General features: G+C 42.6%; 1 protein-coding gene across 4 annotated transcripts; it reads left to right on the top strand.

Moving 5' to 3' along the window:
* Positions 1-249: 249 nt before the first annotated feature.
* SCN2B (sodium voltage-gated channel beta subunit 2) lies at positions 250-25,474 on the top strand. 4 transcript variants are annotated; one of them, XM_033918875.1, is made up of 5 exons: positions 250-3,970; positions 16,844-17,010; positions 20,543-20,753; positions 22,243-22,438; positions 24,698-25,474. In XM_033918875.1, the coding sequence occupies exons 2-5, from the start codon at positions 16,861-16,863 to the stop codon at positions 24,705-24,707; spliced, it is 567 nt and encodes a 188-aa protein (XP_033774766.1). In that variant the 5' UTR covers positions 250-3,970; positions 16,844-16,860; the 3' UTR covers positions 24,708-25,474. The 4 variants fall into 4 exon arrangements, with proteins under 4 accessions (XP_033774766.1, XP_033774764.1, XP_033774768.1 ...); XM_033918873.1 differs by having other exon boundaries at positions 250-3,357; XM_033918877.1 differs by lacking the exons at positions 20,543-20,753; positions 22,243-22,438 and having other exon boundaries at positions 250-3,357.
* The last annotated feature ends 100 nt before the right edge of the window (positions 25,475-25,574 follow it).

The following is a 25,574-nucleotide window of genomic DNA, read 5'->3' on the forward strand; positions in this document are numbered from 1 at the left end:
ATAAAATTAAAGTTTATATGTTGGACTGACATAAGAATTGTCGCTGCTGGGTCAGTCCAGTGGTCCATTGTTCCCAGCAATCCGCTCACGTGGCGGCCCTTAGGTCAAAGACCAGTGCCCTAACTGAGACTAGCCTCACCTGTGTACATTCTGGTTCAGCAGGAACTTGTCTAACTGTCTTGAATCCCTGGAGGGTGTTTTCCCCTATAACAGCCTCCGGAAGAGCGTTCTAGTTTTCTACCACTCTCTGGGTGAAGAAGAACTTCCTTACGTTTGTACGGAATCTATCCCCTTTTAACTTTAGAGAGTGCCCTCTCATTCTCTCTACCTTAACTCTACGAAAACCAAACTCCTCTGGTTTGGATATCGCATTCAGTGTAACCTTCAATAAATAATGTCTCTCCCAATTGTTTCTATTTCAAAGGTCTTGGCCATCATTTTGGAATTTTCATTTCCATTTCAACCTCAGGTGAATAATGTAATTCAAAAATGATTCTTTAAGATGAAACAACTGAGCAGTGTTCGTGTTCTCTTTGAACAACTTCGTTTTGCAATTTTGACTCAATATATAATAGTGTCTTGTTTGGATTACTGTAATTCACTTTTAATTCAGGTATTGTAATTGGTCTATTGAGAAGACTGCGGCTTGTTCAGAATACAGCTTCTGGTATGATTTTTAGAAAATCAAAGTTTGATCATGTGTCTAGTGTCCTGAAAGCTAGGGTCTTGTATCTGAACTAGCAAGTTGCTAGTGGAAAACTGTTAATTATCTTTTGGATCTTACAGTCAAGACGGTGTTCCTGATGGCGATTATGTTGGCAAGATGGGTTTCCAAGTTATAAGCTCTTTCCTGCTGGGAGCCAGTCCTTAGGATCAGGGAAGCAGAGCTTTTCTTATGCATTGTTCCATCCTTTTTACCAAAAGTAGTCGTGTCCTTTCATGTCAATCAAGAAGTCCATTGCCTACTTTCCACCCTACAGGATCTAAGAAAAAGGATAAAGTGTTGCATTTGCTGGATGTCAAGCGAGTTTTTCTTTGGTATCTCAAAGTTACCAATGAATTTCGCCTTTCAGATCACCTTTTTGTTCTGATTAGTCATATCAAGACAGGGAGGCCGATATAGGACTCAATTTCCAGATGGATTAAAATGGCCATTTTCTTCATGTATGTGGACTGTAGTAACCAACCACTGATTGTGTTGAAAGCGCACTCCATTCCAAATCTCCTTAGGCTACATGGTCTACCTTTTACGAGGTTCTATAGGGTGGGTGTAGCAGCCAGGAAAGGACATTGCTTTTGAGTCCCACGTTTTGAAGGCAGGCTCAGCAGGCCTGCTGTAGATTCTGGGGACTGCTTTGGTATGTCCCTTTCGTTCAGGTCCACTAGACACATTGCAATAGAAAGAAAATTTAGATTCTTATCTTGGTAATCTTTCTTGTAGATATGTCTAATGGTCCTGAAGCTCCGCCCTGGGTATGGTCTTTCCTGCCTTAGGATCAATCTGAATTTGAAAAATTTCTGTATCTCAGAGGATCAGAGAGGAAAAAGAAGATGTTGTATTTCCTCATGATCATAGACTCTGGCTTAAGGCTTTGCTTGTCAGCAGGGCATGTGAGTAGTTACGAGCTCTATACATACTATAGTTGGTGCTAGTTGGCTTTTATAATGCTTTAATGTTTTTTCCTAGGATTGTTACAGAGTGAACAGAATTGTAGTTTTGGGGATCTTTCCCTGTTTTCCTCCTTCCATTTATGCCTTATGCTGCTTAATTGCTTTTGTACAAACTGAGGGGGCCAGGAGCAGCTCCCTGGCAAGGAGGAGGGGTTGGAAAACATGATGGACAGTTTTCTGCAAGCAACATGCTGGATGGGATACAAGCCTATTATTCAGGACTACTAGCCACATCAATAAGCGAGAATATTACAGAGAAAGAAAGAATTGATTAAAAAAATTATTTTCCAGTTTTTAAAATTTTCTGGGCAGATGTTCCTGAAGAGATTCTGCATTGGTGTGTTTTTTTTTTATATTAGAAAGTCTTCTTGTAGATGCTTAATGAATTTTAAAATTATGTATCCTTCTTTCAAGAGAGTTTTCAACAAAAAGATGCTCGGTCAGTCTTTTACTTATAAAGTAGCTCATATCTGGAATGTATTACCTGAGTCTGTTAGATTTAACAATTCATATTTTGTATTTAGGAGGAATTTGAAAACCATTTTATTTTGTGACTAGTTATGATTCTTCTTTACTGTAATTATGCTTTTTGTTCTACAGTTAATTCTACATCGATTTGTAATTCTTTGAAACGCAGAACATAACAGCAGATAAGCACCAGTCTAGTTTCCCTACTTCTTTCTTGTGCTGTTACTGTTTTTTTGCCTCTTCCACTTTTATTATGGAGTTTTACCATACCATACTGTTTCTTATACCCCACAATTATCAGCAAGGAATCGTTGCGGCTTACATAAGGATTTATAACAGTAACATCAAGGATCAAGTAATGTAGAGTTCATGTCTTGGATTACAGTGAGAACAGATGTGTCTTCCACACTTTTTTGTGAAGAAATGTTTCCTGTTACTTAGGAGTTTACCTCCCTTGGAGCTTCTTAGCATGACTGCTAGATTTACAAGATATTTAGCCTTAAAAGCATGATTTATCAGCATATGGGGCCAAATTACACTTTCTTAAAAAAAACAACCCAAAACTTTTTAGACCTCTGATTCAATCCCAGACTGAAGTCTTTATAAATAATACAAAATAGTGTGCCCAAAGCATATTGTGTATGAGTATCTGCCAAAATGTGCACTGAATTGTACCTTCATAGGTGCGGATTGGACCTTAAGCTGTAACTAGAGGGGCTAAAAATGGGACATTTCCAGAAGTTTTGAGCCTCCCTCATTTTTCTGTGCAGTACCACAAAAATCAGTGTGGTCTGGAGAAAAAAAGCAGGTGAGTTGTTGTTCCTAGTTAGCATATTATGGATTGGTGGAGAGAGCTAAATCTTTATTTCTGTCAAAGCTCTTTTGCATTACTATATTACAAGCTAAAAATCTGTTCCTCTCGTTTGGCTGTTTTAATGCCCTCCCGCATCATCTTAGAGAATCCACCAACCATAAAATCTACCTCCCTTTCCCACTGCACCATGCAGCAGCCAACAAACCGGCCATATTGAAGCTTTAGAGGTAGAACAGTGCTAATAATCACATAGAAATAGGTCAATACACTTAGAGCCTAAACATATATATATATATGCACACGTGTACTGGTAAAATACAAACGCAACGCCTTGACAATGAGCAGAGAAGCTTGGCTCATGAACCCTCTGTTGTGCCTCATTGGTCTGGGTCTCTTCTTCTGGGGTAAGTCAGCACGGAAAACATGCATGCACATCTGTACCACAGCTGGGCAGTCTAAAAATTATGCGTCTAATGCTTTTCTTAAGCTCAGCATAAAGGGAGGGGTTGGGGGGAGGAGGCGAGGACATGATTTCCTGCATCTACATTCTAGAGAATTAATTCTGCCATTTAAAATTTGTTGGTCCGTAAAAGACTTAGTAGTGACAAAAGAGGGGAGAGGGCTACTTAGGAATGCTAGAGATTACGTTTTTGTTTGTGAGCAGTAGAGATTTCCTTGTCTCATTCAAGATTGGAGAGGATAAAATCAGTCTGATAGGGAGCCGTTATGTATGTTCTCCAACAGATGGTGCAGTATTTGAAGCCCAGCCCCTGCTCCTGTGATGGATGTTAGCAGAGCTGGGACGAGTGCTTACAGAGCTCTGCTCTGTCCCTTATCCCTCCTCCCCTCTCTTCTCTTTTCCCTGCAGCCCTTTCTGAAACATTCAGCTTCTAGGGAGAGGGGCTTGAAGTTCTGAGGGCTGCTATGGAGTATCAATCAGCTCTCTCTATTACTCACTATTCCCTCGCAGAAGGCAAACTGTCCTGACTTTAGGAAGGAGATTTTGGTCTCTGAAAGGTAGTCAAAAATGTATTAAGATAGTCCAATCAAAAATGTTAACCAAGAATTGGGGGGGGAGGGGGGGAAATGCTGCATGGAAGAATAATAGCAGGAAGGGGGGGGGGGGGTTGGGTGACCTGCCAGGAGCAGACTTTCTATACTCCACCTGGCATGGAAACTATTAAGCCATCACAAACCTATAGGGTTTTGTAGGTTACTTCTGATGGGAAGGGTTAGAGAAGTTGGACTTAAGACACATCCATTACAGAAAGATGGTGATTCATATTTCAAAGATTGTGTGGTACTTTTCGCACTCACTTAGGATACCAGCTTCTAGGAGTCAAACAAAACCATAGATCTGGACAACCACACAAATTACCAGTGCATACCTTTACGTATAGGAAGAGTGGATGGCTTTCAAACTGATTGTTTAGCTGGCTCTATAATTTTTGGAACTGTTCGCCGTGTGTAGGTGCTTACATTATTAAAATAAATGGGGGTACCAAATACAATAAATTTACTCTTCCCAGGACATAAATGAAGGAGTTTGCTCAATGTTGGGATTCACATGCGAATATACACAGAAAACAGTTATTAACTTTAAAGTGTATGCTGACTGACATCCAAAAGCACATGTTATCTGCAGTCAGTTACCTGTTTTTTTAAAAAATGGGCATAGCTAGGGCTATTTAGAAATGACCAAAATGTTTTCCATCTACCATGAATTTTCAGTGGTGGCCCTTGGACAAGTAATGCTACTGAAATTCTATGCAACTTTTAGGAAAACTTATCCTTGTAAAGTGAAAGGGTAGTCATGCAGCTGAATATTTACCACATGATTTCCAATTGTGCATTTTTATAGAATGATTTTTGGAGGGATGGCGATGGGATGATCATGATTGGGAGCGATTAAGTTGAGTATACTGCTACAAAAATAAAATAAATATTGGATGGCTTTGTTTGACCATATTTAATCGTTTAACATGTGCTGGAACATTGGCATGACCCCTGAGACAGGCACATGGCTAAAACACAGCCCGTACTGAATCTACAAGTAAAGATTGTTCCTTTATACCAACTCTTGTGGTTGCACTGTTGCACTGCACTACTGCTTCCCTCTCATTTGGAAGTGTTATCAAAATCTTGGAAGATGCCTATGGGTCCAAAAGTGGAGAGAGACACAAGGCTGAGAGTTCTCCGAGGGCACTCAGTCCCCTTGAACTGTACCTGACGAATCAGTTGACAAAAACACATTTCTTATAAGTTATATGCATAAGAAAAATCTGAACAGTCATTTGCAAAATTTATTCAACATAGCAACTTCTGTGGGTTTTTCCCTCCAAGACCTCATCCAGTCTTTGAATCCTGATATGTTGGTCATCTTGCCTGCACTCTCCAGCAACAGATTCCATAGCCTAACTGTTCAATGTCTGAAATTAAATTGTAGAAAATAATTTTTTTTTAATCTCATGGAATTTTCTTATTTTTGTATTGTTTGTCAAGCGAAACAATTGTTCTCAATACCCTTTTTTTGACCTGAGTATTTTCTGAGCCATAAAGCCCTAACCTGTTTAGCCTTTCATCCTAAGGAAGTTGTTTCACCCCTTTATCATTTTTGTAGATCTCCTCTATAGTGGCAAAGCCAGGAAATATTTTGGTGGGGCCCTGAGGTCAACATGGGTGGACTAGGCAGTGTGGATTTTGATGCTTTCTATCTTAAGTTCTCCTCTCATTATTCTATATTACTGCCCCTGAGAAGGGTCAGCCTGGTTCTATAGTAGCTGCACCCTTGCTTCTCTGATCCTTTCTTAGATGGAGCTACAAGAACTCATACAGTACTCAGGGTCCAGTTGCATGAGGAACTATACAAAAGCATAATGATAGCCTCATTTTTGTTCGCCATCCTTTTTGGACAATCCATACCATTCTATTTGCTTTTTTGGCAGCCATAGCAGACTGCTGAAAATTTCAATGTAATAAAAATTATATATAAGCTTCAGTCATTACTAGATGTGAATCTGTTTCAGGAAGGTGGTTCAAGCATTTGTCCTGCCACTCTTAGATTATTGTAATGGGCAGATTGTGGGCCTGATAACAGCACTGCTCGCTCCTTGCATGCCCACAGAATGCTGGGATTCTACATAGTCATCTGCCTGTCTATTATTGGGAATTTTTATTGGCTCCCAGGTATTGCTGGGTTGCAATTTAAGATTTTATCTTTGACTTTTCAGGTGCTTTGCTCGTCTGGTCTGTAATGTCTGTGGGAAAGGGTCTCCCAGTATTTTATATTATGGTGTTCCCAAAGGTTCCCCACTTTCACCTACCCTGTTTCATATCTTCCTGCATTCTCTGGGGGGTTTTACTAGAAAAAGCCAAATTCACGTCATTTATATATACAGATAATGTTACTGTTCTCATTCCTTTTTCCTGCTCGTTAGATCATATTAAGCTAAAACTACATTATTGCATGAAGTTTATAGAGAATTGGATTTTGAATCATCAACTTAAACTGAATAAGGATAAAACTATGTTTATTAAACCATCCTAGTATGAATTGTGAAACTAAAGTATTAACCATAAATAAGATAGATTATCCACTGGTAAGTTGATCTCCAGTTCTCAATCTTACATTAACTTCAGGAAATTATTAAAAACTCATCTCTTTACGAAGAATTCTTAGTATCTCAACTGTTACATTTCCATTTTTTCTCCTTGAATTCTTTATAAAGAATTGTTATTTCCCTTTGTATGTGCCGTTCTCTTTCTTGTAAACCGCACTGAGCTGTGATGTTGAAGCAGTATATAAGATTACTGTTATGTTACTAGCTAAAGTAATAAGAATAATAGAAGTTAATTTTGATCACAACCTTTCACTATTACCTCAGATCAACTTGTTAATAATAAAGTCTTTTGGTCTTTCCTGGAAACTTAGAAGGATTAGAAAGTACTTAGATAATTATCAATTCTGCCTATAGGTACAATCTTTAGTTTTGTTTTAACTGGACAGTTGCAATGTCACCTTTTTTTAGATTGCTCTGAATTTATAATTTTAAAAACTCCAAACGCTACAGCATACAGCCATTAAATTAATCTTCAGATTGAAAAAAAGTGATAAGAATGCACCTTATTTAAGTGAATTACACTTTATAAATTCTATTGAAAATATTGTAATACACTTCTCTCTCAGTATTTGCGGGGGTTAGGGGCAGAGCCGGCCCGTGAATATCGAAAATACGTGAATAACTTTTTGGCTGGCTCTAACCCACCCCGCCTCTCTCCCGCCTTCCCCCCCCCCCCGGCTTCCTGGACCTTACCTGGTGGTCTAGTGGGCTTTCGAGGCAGGAGTGATCTTCCTACACTCCTGCCCCGTGTACATCACTCATAGGAAATGGCTGCCGTGAACTCCCATAGTCTTGAGACTACGACGGGAACTCATGGCAGTCATGAGCGTAGGAAGATCGCTCCTGCCCCGAAAGCCCACTAGACCACCAGGTAAAGTCTGGGATACTTGGGGGAAGACTGGAGGGAGGCAGGGAAGGTCCGGAATGCAGCTTTATTTATTTATTTTTTTTAATCGCAAATAACCGAATCCGCGGATACCGAGACCGCAGATTTGGAGGGAGAAGTGTAACTTTTTAATTTGTATCACTATACTTACTCATGTAAACTGCTGTGAACTTCATGGAGGTATTGGCGGTATATGAATAAAGATTGTATTGTATTATTTATCTTATGTGTTAGTTCAAAAAGGTGATAAATCTATACATTGAAAAGGCCACTGTTAAGTCAGAGTAGACAGTTGTGTGTACTATCAACCAAAGTAGCTCAGATGTCCAGAATTATATAGACAGGTATTTTTCCCCTAGTAGTGGTTCTTACATTGTGGAATGCAATGCGAAGGGATCTGTGGATGGAGGAGAATTGCAATACCGTACATGTATTATATCCTGCAATTCTCTACAAGGAATCTTATATGGTATTCTGCAAAAACGTGAAGGCTTGGCTTTTTCTGACATGATTGGCTTTGCAGAAAGGGTTGTGTGTAATAGGTCTGGTAGAAGTGTAGGCAGTGATTTGGCCTATTTTATGGGAAAGAGTAGGCTGAGGGTTTATGTTTTTTATTTTTTGATGTCATTGTATGTATTGTATTTAATTTGCTAACTTTTGAGCTGGGAAAGCAGTATATAAATATTGCAAATCGATAAATAAATGGCTCAAAGATCTTTCTCTTGGACATTGATTCCTAACGCAGGATCCAGCATTTTGTCCTTGGAGTTGGGATTATTTTTACCTATGTATACCCTTTTGAACATGCCCATATTACATTTAGGGGCTCATTTTCAAAAGAAATAAATGTCCAAAAAGGGGTAGATGGACATTTTTCTCCCCAACTAATTCAGTATTTTTTAAAAATTACTTTCTAGATGGATTTCTATGCTATTTGTCTGCAGTTCATCTAACTCTCAAGGGGACATGTTGGAGGTGTGGTGTAGGTGGGCGGGGCTTATGTTTTTGTGTCATAATCAAACAATTTAGAAAATGTCTAGGGCACAATTTAGACGTTTGAGACTATACCTGAATAAGTGCCAAAAAAGTGCCTTAACTGAGCAGACGACTACTAGAGGGCTACGAACATGACCCCCCCCACTCCCCCACTGATCACTGATTCCCTCCCACCCCCAAAAGATGTGAATGAAACTACATACCTGTCTGTAGGATAGCTTCAGATGTTATGACCAGTGCTAGTACAGCAGCAAACAGATTCCTGGGGTACCCTACTGGGTGCTGTAGTCAACCATAAACTTGGGAATTCAGGCCCATATCCCACTCTGGTAGAATATGTGAGCCTTACAAAATCCACCCAAATTCCACTGTACCTACATAAAGGTGACACTTGCAGGCATAAGGGCTATTGGGGTGGTGTACCATTGGGTCCAGTGGGTGTTGGAGAGTTCACCATATAATATAAGGCGGTTATGGTGAGATGTGTAGTTGGGCCTTTTTATGTGAGTGCCCCACAGCTCTGCTGGGTTGTCTTTGTGGCCAGTCTACTAAAACTACTGGCCCCTCCTTCAACTCAATTGCTTGTTTTGTGCATTTTTCTTTTGAAATTTTTTTTTCAAAACTTTTTTTAAAAGGTAGATGCACTAAGAGTGAATACAACTAGAAATGATAATTTTTGAAAAAAAAAAAAAAAAACCCCCAAGCAAACCATGTTTTGCTGTTTCAAAAACCACCATTTTCTCTACCTTATTTTTGGACGCACTTCCAAAAACCTCTAAACTTGGATTTAGATGCCATATTGAAAATGCCCCTCCACATCTGCCATTTAGATGCCCAGTCTCCTAGGTTCATGATCCTTCTTCAGATCCTCGGAATCCTCACACATGTTAATGAGTTTGAGTAATTTTGTCTCATTTGCAAATCTGATCACCTCACTCGTTACTCCTGTCTCTGGATCACTTATATGTTAAACAGTAAAGACCCCAATCAAAGTAGTCGTCTGGTGGTGGTGGTCATCGTCTGTCAGGGGGATCTATTATGGATGGGAGGCCTCCTGTTGGGAGGGGGAGGTTTGATGCCATAAGGTCAGTGGAGTGATAAGGGGAGTCAGGTGGCAGATCACCCCGGGTGTCATCTTCATGGGGGCGCCAGCGCCTCTCTTCCACCCTGTACTTTAATAACTCTTTGCCAGAGTGAGCAGCATTTCCTACTTGCTCGCACCAGCCTCGGCTCTCCCTCTGAAATCACTTCCTGATCACGGGACCAGGACGTGATGTCAGAGGGAGAGCTGAGGCTTGTGCAGGCAGCAGGTTGGAGATGCTGCTTGCACTGATGAAGAGTTAACGAGGTACAGGGGCCAAGGAAGGTACTCACACAGTGGGGGTAGGGGTGGGAAGGAGTGGAAGGAGTGGAAAAGAGGGTGGAGAGAGCCACCACTGCGGGTGCCTCCTACCCTTGCTCCACCACTGTACAGGGTAGTAGTTAACCAGGACAGTAAGAACAGATGCTGCAGGGGACAGTTTCTAGAGACCAGAGACTTTGCAAGCAGTTCCCACATCTGTGTAGGGGGAATCCAGATTTGTCGTCCCTACATGCAGATTTGCAAAATCACTGTACCCCCTATAAATGGAGCAGCCCTGGATTAACCATTAAGCAAAATGAATATGTGTGTAGGGCACCAAGGCAAGAGGGGCACAGTTTTCCCCTTAGCAGTCATGCCCTTAACTCTTTCATTGGTGTCTGCCACATCCATTATTCAAAATGAATTTCAATGTTTTTCTAATCATTATAAATATACTGTATAGTATATTATACCAACCCTGGACAGGGGGGAGGTAAAAGTAAGGGAGAAGGGCTATTGCTGGACAAGGGGAGCAGGGAAGGGGTGCTGCTAGACAGGGGGGAGGTAAAACTAAGGGAGAAGGGCTGCTTTAATGTAACGGGTTAAAAAACTAGTTTGATATAATCCCTGGAATAAGTTCACACAGGAAATCCAATAGCATTTAACTTTAGAAAAGGAAACTATGATAACATGAAGAGAATGGTAAAAAAGAAGCTTAGAGGAGGAGCCTCAATGGTCAAAAATTAAAATCAGGCATGGATGTTATTCACAAACACCATCCTGGAAGCCCAGACTAGATATATTCCATGTACTAAAAAAGTTGAAAGGAAAACCAAATGGCAGCTGGTTAACAAGTGAGATGGAGGAAGCTATTAGAGCTAAAAGAGAATCCTTCATAAAGTGGAAGAAGGATCCAAATGAAAATGTAAACAGCACAAGGAACGTCAAGTCAAATGCAATGCACTAATAAGGAAGGCAAAGAGAGACCTTAAAAAGAAGATTGCTCTAGAAGCAAAAACACACTGTAAAACTTTTTTAGATATATTAAAAGCAAGAAGCTGGGAAAAGAATCGGTTGGACTGCTAGACAACCGAGGAGGGGTAAAAGGGGATCTCAGGTAAGATAAGGCCATAGCGGAAGGACTACCCCCCTGTTATACTAAGCCATGCAGCCAAGTGCCATGCAGCAAATGCACTGATGCCCATTCTGTTCTTATGAGTGTCAGAACATTTGCCATGTGGCTTAGTAAAAGGAGGGTAAATTAATTCTATGCTTCGGTCTTCAGCGAGGAAGATGGAGAAGGGCAATAAAAATGATAAAAGGTTTCAGATGACTTCCCTATGAGGAGAGGCTAAAGTTGTCTAGGGCTCTTCAGCTTGGAGAAGAGATGGCTCAAGGGTGAGATGATAAAGGTCTATAAAATACTGAGTGGTGTGGAAAGGATAGATGTGAATCACTTGTTTACCCTTTTCCAAAAATACTAGGTCTATAGGGGGCAGGTGATGAAGCTACTAAATAGTAGATTTAAAACCAAACTGGAGAAAATATTTCTTCACACAATGTGTAATTTAACTCTGGAATTTGTTGCCAGAAAATGTGGTGAAATCAGCTTAGAGGGGTTTAAAAATTTCCTAAAAGAGAAGTTGTAGGCCTTTATTGAGATGGCTTGGGGAAATCCACTGCTTATTCCTAGGATAAGCAGCATAGAATTTGTTTTGCTACTTGGGATCTAGCTAGGTACTTGGGACCTGGTTTGGCCACTGTTGGAAAGAGGATATTGGACTTGATGAACCTTTGGTCCTTCCCAGTATGGTAATTCTTTTGTTGTGCTTCATACAATATTGATTTTTCTCAGTACTTATTGAATCTTAATGTCTTTTCAGTAATGGAAGGACCAAGAGCCAAGGGTCACCAATGTTGAACTATGCTTAGGGCTTTAACATGGAGGGACTTTAACATGTAGTTCTGCATCTGTTTTACAAGAGGCTTGTGAGAGCCTCTTATAAAATAGTATGGACAATCTCCATGTCTTACCTTGGATGTGTGAATTCCCACTTCCACATACTATCTAAAATCTGACTCATCAACATCCATTTTGTTTACAGCTTCAAAAAAAAACAAAAACCCTCTAATTGGCAAGGCAAGATGCAGATCCTGTACTGATTCATTCTCATTAAGCGGTGTCTATCTGGTATGAACTTCCTGTGTTCCTAGCTTTACTCTTCTCATGTCCCTAGTCATTATCCAGTGGGGTTTGTTTTGCTGTATTCAACATCTTCTCTCACTTCAGAGCTATGGGCCTCTCTGTAGAATCTCACGATTCTCAAGTAAGGGACTTTTTCACTCCCTTGTTTATTAATTACTGCAGGAAGGGGGTGAAAGCTCTTTGCCTACAGAGCTGTATTGTTTCTAAATCCTGCAGATTTCTGGGAACAAGCTGTAGACATGCATCAGCATTTTCTCCTGTGCTATTGATTAGCTGGAAATAAGAACAAGTCCCATTAAGTGAGAAGTGATATTCTAGCTTTCTGACAGGTGGAGCATTACACCAATACCTCTGGGACTAAAAAGAACGGGCAACATATGGTTTCCATGCAGCTTACCCTCCATGTAAAGTCACTTTGAGCACGAATGTTTTCCTTTGGGCTGTCAGTATCTCTCCAGTGAGATGCTGCAAGCGCTAGACACAGAAAATAAAACTGAAAGGAGCATCTGAATAACCTTGAAGAACACCCAGGGCTGAATAATCGGTTGAATAAAGTGGGCTTAGTGGCCTGAGCCTATAAAAAATGTTTGGGCCCAAACAAATCTCAAGATGATTTAAAAATAAATAAATAAATAAATAAACTGGTAATTGAAAATTAATAATCTTCTCTGAGTTACTTTACAGAGGGAGAGCCAAGGCCGGCACAGGCAGCAGGTTGGAGATGCTGCTCACGCCGGCGAAGTTAAAGAGGTATGGGGGAAAGGAAGGCGCGTGTGCGATGGGGGTAGGCTTACCATATGACTCCAGAAAAAGGAGGATGGATTGAGACATCTGGGTTTTACTTCCATTGCTTTCAATGGAAATAAAACCTGGATGTCTCAGTCGGGCCTACTTGCTTTCAATAGAAGTAAAACCTGGATGTCTCAGTCGGGCCTACTTACTTCCATTGCTTTCAATGGAAGTAAAACCTGGATGTCTCAGTCGGGCCTACTTACTTTCATTGCTTTCAATGGAAGTAAAACCCAGATGTCTCAGTCGAGCCTACTTCCATTGCTTTCAGGGGAAGTAAAACCTGGATGACTTAGCCCATCCTCCTTTTTCTGGAGCCTTATGGTAACCCTAGGTGGGCGTGGGGAAGGAGCAGGGAGTGCCACCAACACTACTCTGGGCACCTCCTATGCTCGCTACGCCACTGGTCTTAGCTGTACACACAAACTTATTTGACCCCTGATGATCAACTGTCATCGTAGTTTTCAATGAGATAGATAAGCTCTGGGTGACCCTTCATCGATTTCAAGGTAATTTGTATTTTACTAGTTGCCCTTCTACTAAATTGTGTTGACTATCTTAACACTTTACACAGTGGCATTAAGTCCACCTCCTTTGCTGTGTTTTGAAGCAGTTTTAGGTAGCTAATCAGGCATCCTTATAACGCTTATAAATATGATCAGTGATCCCGCTCCTAGCTGTGTAACCAATTCCATACAAAATTCAGTTTAAGATCCTTCGGCTGACTCACAGCGCCTTGTAATCTGGTACTCCATCTTACCTTTTTTTTCTCTTCTTGCTGGCTAACACCCATCATGCCCAGGGCTGGCTTTTAACCATTATCAAACAAGGCAGCTGCCTAGGGTGGCTGCTTCTAGGCACAGCAAGAAGCAGTTACAGTCAAAGTAAAACAATAGATCCTGACAGCCATACAAACTCAAAGGTTCATCAGCACATACTTTACCTATAAGGAAGGTGGAAATTGCCCTCACAATTTGTACACAAAAAAATTAATATCTAATTATCTTCAGGATTGTTCTAGGAGGGGTAGTGTTGGAGTGATCACAATTATTGAGTATACGTATTAAAATCTCAGTGGCAGTGGCATAGTGAGGGTGAGAAGTGCCCAGGGTGGTGTTGCCCCTCCCCTGCCCTCTTTTCCGCCCCCCCTCCACCTCCACACACTTCTTCTCCGCCCCCTCCTGCGGAATGTGCGCTGCTTTACTTCACCCGTACCTCTATAATGTCCCTGGCATGAGCAGCAACCCCCTAGCTGCTGTCACGCCAGCGTCGACTCTTCCTCTGACATCACTTCCTAGGCGCGGGCCCAGGAAGTGACGTCGGAGAAAGAGCCGACGCTGATGTGACAGCAGCTTGGGGGTTGCTGCTCATGCCAGGACCGTTACAGAGGTACGAGGGAAGGGAAGTGGCGCGCAAGAGTGGCAGTGGGGAGGGGGGCAGGGAAGAGGATGGGTGCCTGTGCCCTCACCAAGATGGCACCCGGGGGAAGACATACAAAGGACGGAAAGCAACGCTGAAGATTTGCTTCGGATGCCTAATATTCTTGTGGTGGCCCTGCTCATGCCTCCTCTGTTCACAATGTGATAATCTACTTATCAGCCCCATCCCTTGTGGTCTTTTGAGCAGGGACTCTCTCTTCTATGCTTTGATGTACATTGCTGCGTATGTCTAGTACTGTTAATGTATCTTGAAGCCACTTGCTGGTCTATCTTTTCATATCTGTGAATTCCCTACCTGTTCTTCTTAGAACCAAGCCTTCCATAAGCAAATTTCAGGCCAGTCTTTACACCTCTTTCCTTTCTCTGGCTTTCTCTACCTTGTAACTTCTCTTATCAAGCCTCCTCCAGCCCAGGGACAATAGCTGTACTTTTATTTAGTCGTTTGTAGTGTGACTTGTCCTCTTTCTTGAATTTTCTTTGTATACTTAGCTGAATTTTTTGTAAACCTTTTTGCTGCTAGGCGGTTGATAAGTGGTATATCATATCCTCAAATAAATTTAAACTGGCTTCCACTGCTTCCTCAGTATACATATAGGGTTATCAGATTTTGCATCTGGAAAAAGGGGATGCGTGGCCCTGCAGCGCTCTGCCCCCCACCCCCCAGCTCCACGCAAACGCTCATCTCTATGGGCCGAGTCTGGAGTACGTGATGATGTCGCACACATGGCGTGCGATATCACCGCGTCACATACGTGCAGACACAGGTGCACTCCTGACTCGACCCTGACCTCAACGGCTTTTCGAAACCCGGAAAAAGTGCCTGTCCTCTAAAAAGTGGACATGTCTGGGTAAATCCAAATGTCTGGCAACCCTATGTATGCAGATCTCTCTTTTGCATAATCTTTAGGGCATTTGAGACCCTGGGAATATATATCCCTTCCCAAAGACAGTGGATTGGGGGGTAGACCAATCTTTTTCCCAACACAGCATCAGTAACTAGAGCGCTTAGGAGGAAGATCAGAGAAAGTTTGTTTAGCTCCTCCAACTAATAAGGAGTTCTGCTGCCTCTCTGACTCTTCCCTTTACATATTTAAAACAGTATTTTAGGCATATAACAGACATTGTACGGAAGCATATTTTGCCTTGTTTCTACCCTCCCCATGCTTAGCAGGGCTGATGGAAATTTGTAGGCTCCCCCTCCCCCATCTACTAGTCCTCTAACCCTCTGAGGACACTAGAGAAAGAGGCATTGCTTCTCGCTCCTTCCACTGTCCAGCAGTCGGAGAAATGGCTGAGACTCCCGCTACTCTTCTCACTGGCATGCAGTGGTGTACATAGGGTATGTGACTCCCGGGGCCACCCCCCCTTGATACACCACTGCTTAACATGCAAAAGGGTGCACAATGGTGCCTGTATAAACAAACCAGCATATGGATGGACAGACAGAGACCCTCAGCAGTAGATACACTTGCTCTTAGCATTAGACTCCTCAAATGGGCAGACTGCTATAAGCAATGATTTAAGATATGAATACACTCTATGGGGGTCATCAGTGTTGCAAGGGTAAACTCCATTACCACAAAGCAGGAGTCCAGACTTAGACCATAAGAATAGTCATACTGGGTCAGACCAGTGGTCTATCTAGCCCAGTATGCAGAAACCCAAATAGCAGCAGAACAAAATCTTTTCCAGAGAAAGGAAAATGGTAAAACCAGAGGACATAATTTGAGGTTGAGGGGTGGTAGATTCAGGGGCAATGTTAGGAAATTCTACTTTACGGAGAGGGTAGTGGATGCCTGGAATGCGTTCCCGAGAGAGGTGGTGGAGAGTAAAACTGTGACTGAGTTCAAAGAAGCGTGGGATGAACACAGAGGATTTAGAATCAGAAAATAATATTAAATATTGAACTAGGCCAGTTACTGGGCAGACTTGTACGGTCTGTGTCTGTGTATGGCCGTTTGGTGGAGGATGGGCAGGTGAGGGCTTCAATGGCTGGGAGGGTGTAGATGGGCTGGAGTAAGTCTTAACAGAGATTTTGGCAGTTGGAACCCAAGCACAGTACCGGGTAAAGCTTTGGATTCTTGCCCAGAAATAGCTAAGAAGAAAAATTTAAAAAATAAAATAAAATAAAAAATTTAAATTGAATCAGGTTGGGCAGACTGGATGGACCATTCGGGTCTTTATCTGCCATCCTCTACTATGTTACTATGTTTCATGATACTGATCCCAGGGCAAACATTGTCTTCCCCCATGTCTGTCTCATAGCAGATTATGGACTTTTCCTCCAGGAAGTTCTCCAAACCATTTTTAAACCCATCTATGTTAACCGCTGTTAACTCATCCTCTGACAACGTTCCAGAGCTTAACTATTTTCTGAGTGAAAAAGTATTTCCTCCTATTGGTATTAAAAGTATTTTCCTGTAACTTCATCGAGTGTCCCCCCCCCCCTGTCTTTATAATTTTTGATGGAGTAAAAAAATCAATTCACTTGTACCCGTTCTAACCACTCAGGATTTTGTAGACTCCAATCATATGTCCCCTCAACTGAAGAGCCCTAACCTCTTTAGTCTTTCCTCATATGACAGACTTAAACCTTTTCATTTTTTGCTCAGTGCCTTGTGGGTGGAGCATGGAGGTCACTGCTCCAGCAAACATCCAGGCAATGAATGGGACAAATACCCGCCTCTCCTGCACCTTCAATTCCTGCTACAAAGTGAACAACAAGAAATTCTCCATGAACTGGACGTACAAGGAGTGTGATAACTGCAGTGAACAGACGGTGAGTACTCAGCAGCATTAGCAAGAGGTGGAAAGGAAGGGCAATCGCCTGGGGTATCAATACCGCTAGTGTGTCCAAGGTCGTTCCTCGAGGGCCGCAATCCAGTCGGGTTTTCAGGATTTCCCCAATGAATATGCATGAGATCTATTTGCATGCACTGCTTTCAATGCATATTCATTGGGGAAATCCTGAAAACCCGACTGGATTGCGGCCCTCGAGGACCGACATTGGACACCCCTGCGCTAGAAGAAGCACCACACTACACTCCTGAGTCAGTTTGGCATTTGAGCCTAAAAGGGGAGAGAGGGGGGAATCAAAGGGTGTTGTTTTCTCCAGCATCTGATCCTGTTGGCGAAGCACTCGCTGGCAGGGGCTCGACTGAAGTTGAAGGCTGCATTTATCATCCAAAGTGGGGGAAACCCTGGGAGCGGAATGATGTGGCTGAGAGAGATTCCCAAGTGTATCCCATCTGCTCACGCCTCCTGTCCCTTGCGATACCACAGATTTAACTTGAATTTCAGCTTTCCCCTGTGCTTCTCTAGCTTTCTTAACCCTTTAATTGGCAGATGGTAAAAATGGCTGTTTTATGTACCTTGATGTTGAACGAGAGCAACAATGCCAAGTAAACAGGCATTTGGAGATGCAGATCTCCCATGAGAGCCATAGAAACACATGTTGCTTCTGAGCAACAGTGCCAAATAAAGGCATATTTTTATAGCACTCCACGAATCTATTAGCAATTTGGAAATGATTAGTAGTAGTACTCTATTTTCATTTATTCTTTTACCACTTCCAATGGGAGAGGTAACTTCATGTAGAATGTGTTATCACAGTGTCTGATTCTGGATGTGACTATGACTTTAGACACCTTTACAATGTCCAACAGCACATAGAATAGTCACAATTGTATAACCAGTAAAGTAGAAGGAACTGGAAGGGTAAGCGACTAAAGGCTGGATGCACTAAAGCCTCCGATTGTCCGGTTTGACTGGTTTAGCGACCAATTGTATTTGCCAACTCGATGCTCTAAACAGCCTCACCACATGGTTTTCCATGCGGTCCTACATTCTCTGATTCTGGCATGCAAATGAGATCATTAATATTAAAACTAGGCTTCTGACTGATGCCCTACACTTGCATGCCAGAATTGGGTCAGTAGGACCGACCTGGAAAAGCCGATAGGTCTACCTGTCAGTCTGCATGTTTTTCTTTTTTTTTTCTATGGGCACAGATGTGTGTGTGTGTCTATACCACACACATAATATCTGGGCCATTTAATAAAAAAGCCGTGCCACCCCCCCTCCCCATGACAGCTCTCTCCGACGATCCCCCTTTCCTCTGGAACCACAAAACCTCTCTTCACCAGCCAAAATAGGCAGAAGGGATGTTCACTCCCTTCTGCCACTGTGGAACCCCCCCAGCCAAAACCAGCAGGATGGATGTCCACTCCCTCCTGCCCACCATGACCCCCTTGCACTGACACTCCCCCTCCCCCGCTTGGCTCCCCCCCAACGAACTCTCCCCTCCCCTGCTCCTCGTGACCTACAGAAGTTTTAAAAGTTACACAGGGTGGGAATAGGGGGGTGGGGGTGGGGGTTGAGAGACAGGGAGAGATGCTGGATTACCAGTGGGGGAAGAGCGGGTGGGGGGGGGGAAGAGGAGGAGAGAAAGTTTCTCTGAAATTAAAACACTGCTTAAAAGGGAATGGGTGACATACATAGTTATACAAATCAATTATATCAGGCTCTTATATTTTAAACCTCTCCAAAATTTCAAACAATAAAGTATCAGCTAGAGAAGGTCTTAAAGTATTTTGACCCACAGACCTCAGAAATGCCTTGGTGTATGTTCAATTCTCTTTAAAGAACATACAGACCAGAAACGGCATCCATAGTCGTCATAGGTCACTATATTATTATTTAAGTTTTTATTTGTTTAGTAACTTATATAAATATTTTAGATATTTTAGATATCAAAAAGTACTCATCTTTTATCTTTCATCTACGCGGGTGGGGGAAGGCACTCCTACCCGCGTAGATGAAAGATACCCCCACCCGCGTAGATGAAAGATAAAAGATGAGTACTTTTTGATATCTAAAATATCTAAAATATTTATATAAGTTACTAAACAAATAAAAACTTAAATAATAATATAGTGACCTATGACGACTATGGATGCTGTTTCTGGTCTGTATGTTCTTTAAAGAGAATTGAACATACACCAAGGCATTTCTGAGGTCTGTGGGTCAAAATACTTTAAGACCTTCTCTAGCTGATACTTTATTATACATAGTTATATTCTTATATAGGATAATAGAAGACCATTGACACCAACCATCTGACTCCCTAAGAGTTCTACTCATTTTAAGAGACCTTTACAAAGATCTTTTGAGCAATTATTTAGGATACATGGAAGCAGATGATACTACTAGTGTTTGTTTCTGTAGTGCTAATAGAATCATGCAACGCTGTAAGGATACACAGGAGAACCAGTCTCTACTTTTGAACAAAACCTGAACATAAAACACAAATATCTTTGTTTGATCTGTAGTAACTCGTAAGTTTGATTGACAGTCCTTGAGAATCACAAATGGGTTAAGTTTTCAGGACATTCTTAATGAATATGCATGATGAGATTTGCATATATACTACTTCCATTGTATGCAAATCCCTCACATGTATATTAGGAATAACCTGAAAACTAGAACCATTTGCATCCCTCAAGGATCACAAGTGAAGACCACTAGTCCATGGACTTGTACCTTTGTGTTTTTCCAGCCTGTCCTGCAGTAGCCAATCACGTTTTCAGGATATTTGCAAAGAATAAGCTCGAGATGAATTGCAAGTGTTTTCTCCATTGTAGGCAAACTCTCTCATGCATATTCAGCTCCAGCTCTTGAAGACGCTATAATAGCGAAACACAACTTTGTGTCGGGCTTTGCTGCGTATTATTCCAGGAAATGAGGAATGAATGTTGGACTTGAAAGAGGTTCACTGGTCAAACATAATTCATTCGTGAGTTGTATGACCTGATTCGAGACTGAGAATCTCAACTGGTTGTATGGGGGTAGAAGCTTTGGTGACTGGGAATGGATATTGAATATTAATATTGTGAACACTGGTTTAATGGGTTCTTGGGGGTGCCAAATGATGTATTTATACTCCAGTATGTTGAAATGATGCTATAATCTATACATGTATTAATAGTTATACAATATTGTATTAAAAAAATTATTTGATATATTTAGGTAATAGCTTCCTTATATATTGAAAATGTATATTCTTGAGGGATATCCTGATAAAAAGACTTGCTAGAACATACTCCAGGACTGGTTATATCAAACCATTTTCCTTCCCTTCCTCATGTACCTCTCTCATCTCCTTCATATGACAAAATGTAATTTTAAAAAAACCCAATCACTTCCCTTCTTACTTTTCCCCTTTCTCTTTTGGACTCTATCCACCCTCTCCTGCATGTTTCCTCTCTTCCCCCTCCCCACCACACACTCCCCTATTTCTGTCTGCATTGCAGTTTTTCACTTTTCAGCAGAAGATCATTAATCTCAAACTCGATCGCTTCAAGGACCGTATAGAGTTTACTGGAAATCCCAATGTGAATGACTTGTCTGTCACTCTTCGGGATGTGAAGCTGGATGACCAAGGGGTCTACACCTGCTATGTGTTGAACCCACCTGATCGCTACTCAGATCACAAGAAGATCAACCTGCAGGTGATCACAGAAGGTGGGAAACCACAGGAAAGTAGAGAAAAGTATTCTGCCATCTTTCCTCATTTCGCATCTCTCTCTCTCTCTCACCTTGTGACCCCATCATATACCCTCTTAATCCATATACAGTGTTCCCCTGCAAATTCATGGTTCTTGAATCACGGACTCGCTCATTCGCAGACTGCTCCAACCGCCTCTTCCTGTAATAAAGTCGGGCTACACCAATCAGGAGCTGCATGTTAAAGCAGCTCTTGATTGGTGTAGCCCGACTTTACTACAGGAAGAGGTGGTCAGAGCAGACAGCAAGTGATTTTCTTCACCTGCTGGCGCTCCAGCTGCCCTCTCCTGCCTCCCCTGCCTTTTGACAGGTGGAAAAACCGCATTTGCAGTTTTTCAAAATTCACTGGGGTTCCTGGAACGGAACCCCCATGAATTTGGGGGGAGTACTATATTACATGGTTATTTTGCTCTAAAGTTCCATTATCCCTTAGCCTTTTCTCTATAGCTTGTTTATATCAGTCTGTAACAGCAGTGGTGTAGTAAAGGTAGGAGACACCCAGGGTGGTGGCACCCCCTGTGCCCTCCTCTCCGTTCCCCTGCTTCTCCCCGCCCCCCACTCCTTCATCATGTTCTCCCTCCCCCCCATACCTCCAGCATGCTCCTCGCACCTACTTTGGATTTCCCTCTGATGTCACTTCCTGGCCCCTTGACTTGGAAGTGATTCAGAGGAGAACCAGGCTGGCACGAGCAACAGGCAGGAAAAGTTGCTTGCACTAGCGAAGATCTACAGAGGTATGGTGGGGGAGGGGTGGGATGGAGAGGTTCTGGTGCCCCCACTGACAAGGCGCCCGGGGCGGTCCATCCCCCCACCCCCCATTACTTACACCACCGTGTAACACTATGGCCCCAGTAGCCCAGTGTCTCGCAAACTTGCCGGCCAGCAGCACACTAAATCCAGTGCCCCGGCAGGAAGGCTCCCGGAAGTGCATGGATGTCGACGTGATGACATCACGCACATGTGTGAAGTTATCGCATTGACGACTGTGCATGCACGGAGGCCCATTTGGCCACAACTTGTTTCGGTGGAGGGATCCAGGAGGTGCGGGAGAGGAGGAGAGTCATCTAAGTCAGCTGACTATGTCCTGTAGGCAGTCAGCCTGTGTGAATGACTCCCCTCTTCACCAGTGTGTCATGGCACACCTGAAATTTCAGGAGGCACATTGGTGTGCCATGGCACACAGTTTGCAATACCCTTCAGTAGCCTATAATCCTGTTATTCCACTACCCTATGGTTTTACTGCTTCAAAACTTTGTTTCACCAGTCTCCTCTGCATGCCCAGGTACTTTTGAATACCTAAATATTCTGGTATATATATGGATAATACTGGGGTGTATGGCTGCTCTCATGCTGTTTTTTCTTGGGGTACATGATAAGTTGTAGTGCGCAGGGTACTTTCATGCAAAGTACTCCTCAGAGCACATCTCACCTCCATGATTCTCCCCAGCTCCCCCGGAACGAGACTCCACTGTTGCTGTGATTGTTGGAGCATCAGTCGGGGGCTTCCTTGCTGTTGTCATCCTGGTCCTGATGATTGTGAAGTGTGTCCGGAGGAAAAAACAACAGAAGCTGAACGCTGAGGATCAAAAGACAGAGGAAGAAGGGAAAACAGATGGCGAAGGAAGCCCAGAAGAAGGGGCAAAGTAGGCAACTCAACTTCAAGTCTTTCCCGAACATACTTCCCCTCCCTAAAATCAGTAATTTCCACGTCTACCATCCCTTTGATCTCAGCTCTCCTTGCTTTCTCTCCAACCTATGCTCCCTCCATCAATGCTTCTCCCCCTTTTTCTTTTTACACACAGTTACAGCAGGGGTATTACTATAGCTATAGACTTGCTTATTCTCATTCACTTTTGCTTTGGGTTCACCTGGCAGCTAGATGTACTACCAGCAATAGAAATATGGATCCAGCCCCCAAATCCTTAAAGTGTAGTGGTCAGTGGTTCAAAGTGCCTCTGTTAATGCCAGAATTACACACATGCTCTGTTCTGTGCATCAATTTCAAGTTTTATTAAATTTTCTTAACCACTTAAGGGCACAAGGTCCATGCATGGAATGGAATATGTGTATGGTGCCAGTGACAGTGGTGACATTTTGAGATCCTGACAGCCATGCTTCAGGAGTTTGAGGTTGGCTTTGAATTTCTACAGCTGGTGGGGCTTGGGGATTCCCACTAGCTAAGTTAATTTTAATTTGGGGGGGAAGGGTGTGGCAAGAGGGAAGAGGAAGGGAGAGGCAGACGAGTCTACAGCCCACCATAGGCCCACCCCCACAAAAAAAATTATGCTATGGACGTGCCACTGAGTTAAAGGATGAGCTTTTGCAGAAATTATTTTTTTCCAGAGAGAATCTGAGAAAAACCTTATGTTTTTAAAGGCCAATTGTATAACCTAGGTGCCCTTATGTATGTATATAAATGTATAGAACACTTCCACTTATGTGTTCAATTATCTGTGAAAGTGCCAGCATAGCACCTGCATGCTAGTCAGCAATGACATGCACAATTTTCATAGTGCGTACATGCACTGAGGGCATAAGAATGGGCTCATGAGTGGGGCACATGAGTGGGGGCTCGCAATTAAAGATGTAATACATAGAACATTCTTTTGTATTAGTGAAACTATAATAATTAGTGTAGTGAAAGTGGGTAATAAATAATTTTATATATAAAATCCACTCTTTTAGCTGAGAGCACTAATCCCCAGAAGAAAAAAAGCCTCAGGTTTCCCACATCATTGGCTCAAAAAACTTCCTGAGGCTTTTTTATTTCGGGGGTTAGTGCTCTCAGCTAAAAGAGTGGAGTTTATATAATAATATAATAATAATAATTTTATTCTTATATACCGCCATACCCAGCGAGTTCTAGGCGGTTTACATCAATTAGATTAGGATCCGCATTGACATGCAGATTTACAACAATTTATCAGATTTACAACAAATTTAGCCGAACTTGGCAGATGAAGAAGGAAGAGGGTAGAAGAAAGGGAAGATAGAAGCTATCATGAAGGAGGAGATGAGCCGAGCGAGGGGCCCGGAGATTGCCGGAAGGGTCGGTTGAGGGTCTTGTTTGTTTATATATAATAATACATAGAACACGCTAAATTACTGCATCCCTGCCACACTGATGTGGCACAGTTACGCCAGGTCTATGGCTGGCAGAACTGCAGAGGTGAAAATGTTAAGTGTTCTGGTTCCAGGATAACGCTAATGTTCTGTAATAGAATCTGGACATCCAGAGGCGATTATAGAATAAGGCAGGGCTCTTCGAATCCAGTTCTCGAAGTTGACAACCCAGCCTGGTTTTCAGAATTTCTACAATTAATATGTATGAGAGCTATTTGCATTCACTACTTCCATTGCCTGCACATACGAGTAGATCTCATTCATATTCTTTATGGAAATCCGGAAAACCCAGGCTGGGCTATGGACCTGGAGGACTGGATTTGAAGACCACTGGAATAGGGTCTCACCACGGCATCCTTGGGGCACCTAAACGGGGATGCTCAGTTGTAGAATTGGCCCCTAAGAGTCCAGGCAGCCATCTCTCTGCTGGTTTCTTGTTATAATTAGAGAGATTAACAGTGGAAAGGACGAAGAGCAATAAGGTATCTGAAGAGGAGGCTGGGGGTGGGTTGGTGGGTGGTGGTTGTGGTGGGGGTGGGGGGGGGGTGGAAGGTATATAAGTGAGAAGAATGGAACCTGGAGAAGATCCCGTTCTTTCTCAGCACTCACTGTATCTTGATGACATTAATCAAGCTTCCTTGTGGTTGCTAGTTGGCAGGATCATCTCGCTCCCTGTTCCCCGTGGCTGACAGCTGATGAGATTGTGCTCTTCTCTCTCTTGTTCCCTTCGACTGTACTTCATTCTTTCACCGCAGTCCTTTCCAACTCTTATTTTTCAGGCTTCCATAATGGGGCTGCTGGCCTGGGAAGGAGGCGCCTTAAAAACCGTGAGATTGCAGACAAGATCGTGTGCTGCCACCTCAGAACACATATCCCTGTCTGGACTGCCGCACTCTCCTGATTTCTACGCATTGTTTGTCTTTGATTTAACCTGCTGGGAGGCTCCATGGGCTGGGTCAGAGCTTTGGAGCACTAGCCAGAAAATGACCAAAGGGAGGGACTGGGGCCAGAGGAAAGGGTCATGAGCTATGGAAATATCAAAAAATCTCTTTGCCTTTAAGAACACAGACCCATTTTTCTCAGCATGTTCATTGGCGCTGCTTTCTAGATTTGCTTAATCGCTACTTTCCTTAGAGAGTTGCAGGGTCTGTAAAGCTAAGCCCCAATCCTGGAAAATTCCTGTCCCAAAGAGCTTCCATTCTTCACTTGGAAGACAGGGAGGTTAGGGACTTGTTTAGGGATGAGAAGTAGAGAGTAACGCAGGGACAAAGATTCATCCCTGTCCCCACATTTTTATCCCCGTCCCCATACCGTCCCTGCAGTGAAACACGCTTTTCATCCCCATCCCCATCCCTTCACCAACCCCGCATTTTTCATCCTTCTCCCCTCACTGTTCCCACAGTCTTAATTTTTTCCCCCCGCTCAAAGCAGAAAGATGATTTTATACAATTTTATGGGCCTAAGGCATTGCAAATAAACATTTTAAGCCTATAGTGTGTGTGTTCTAACTTTGTTATGATTGAAAAAGTATCAATAAAATTACAACTTGTGAGGCATGTTGGATTCTGTATTGTGCATACGCTGAAGCCTTCTGCCCAATATGCGGTGGAGGCCAAGAAGGCAAAGAGGATGCTAGGAATTATTAGAAAAGGGATG

Source organism: Geotrypetes seraphini, chromosome 13, assembly GCF_902459505.1.
Source record: "Geotrypetes seraphini chromosome 13, aGeoSer1.1, whole genome shotgun sequence".
Classification (NCBI taxonomy): domain Eukaryota; kingdom Metazoa; phylum Chordata; class Amphibia; order Gymnophiona; family Dermophiidae; genus Geotrypetes; species Geotrypetes seraphini.

Excerpts from the sequence above, each read along its gene's own strand:
- SCN2B (XM_033918873.1), top strand. The coding sequence starts at position 3,291 with ATGAGCAGAGAAGCTTGGCTCATGAACCCTCTGTTGTGCCTCATTGGT. Across the intron at positions 3,358-16,843 it reads TCTGGGTCTCTTCTTCTGGG|TGCCTTGTGGGTGGAGCATG; the intron begins GTAAGTCAGCAC and ends TTTTTTGCTCAG. Across the intron at positions 17,011-20,542 it reads ATAACTGCAGTGAACAGACG|TTTTTCACTTTTCAGCAGAA; the intron begins GTGAGTACTCAG and ends TCTGCATTGCAG.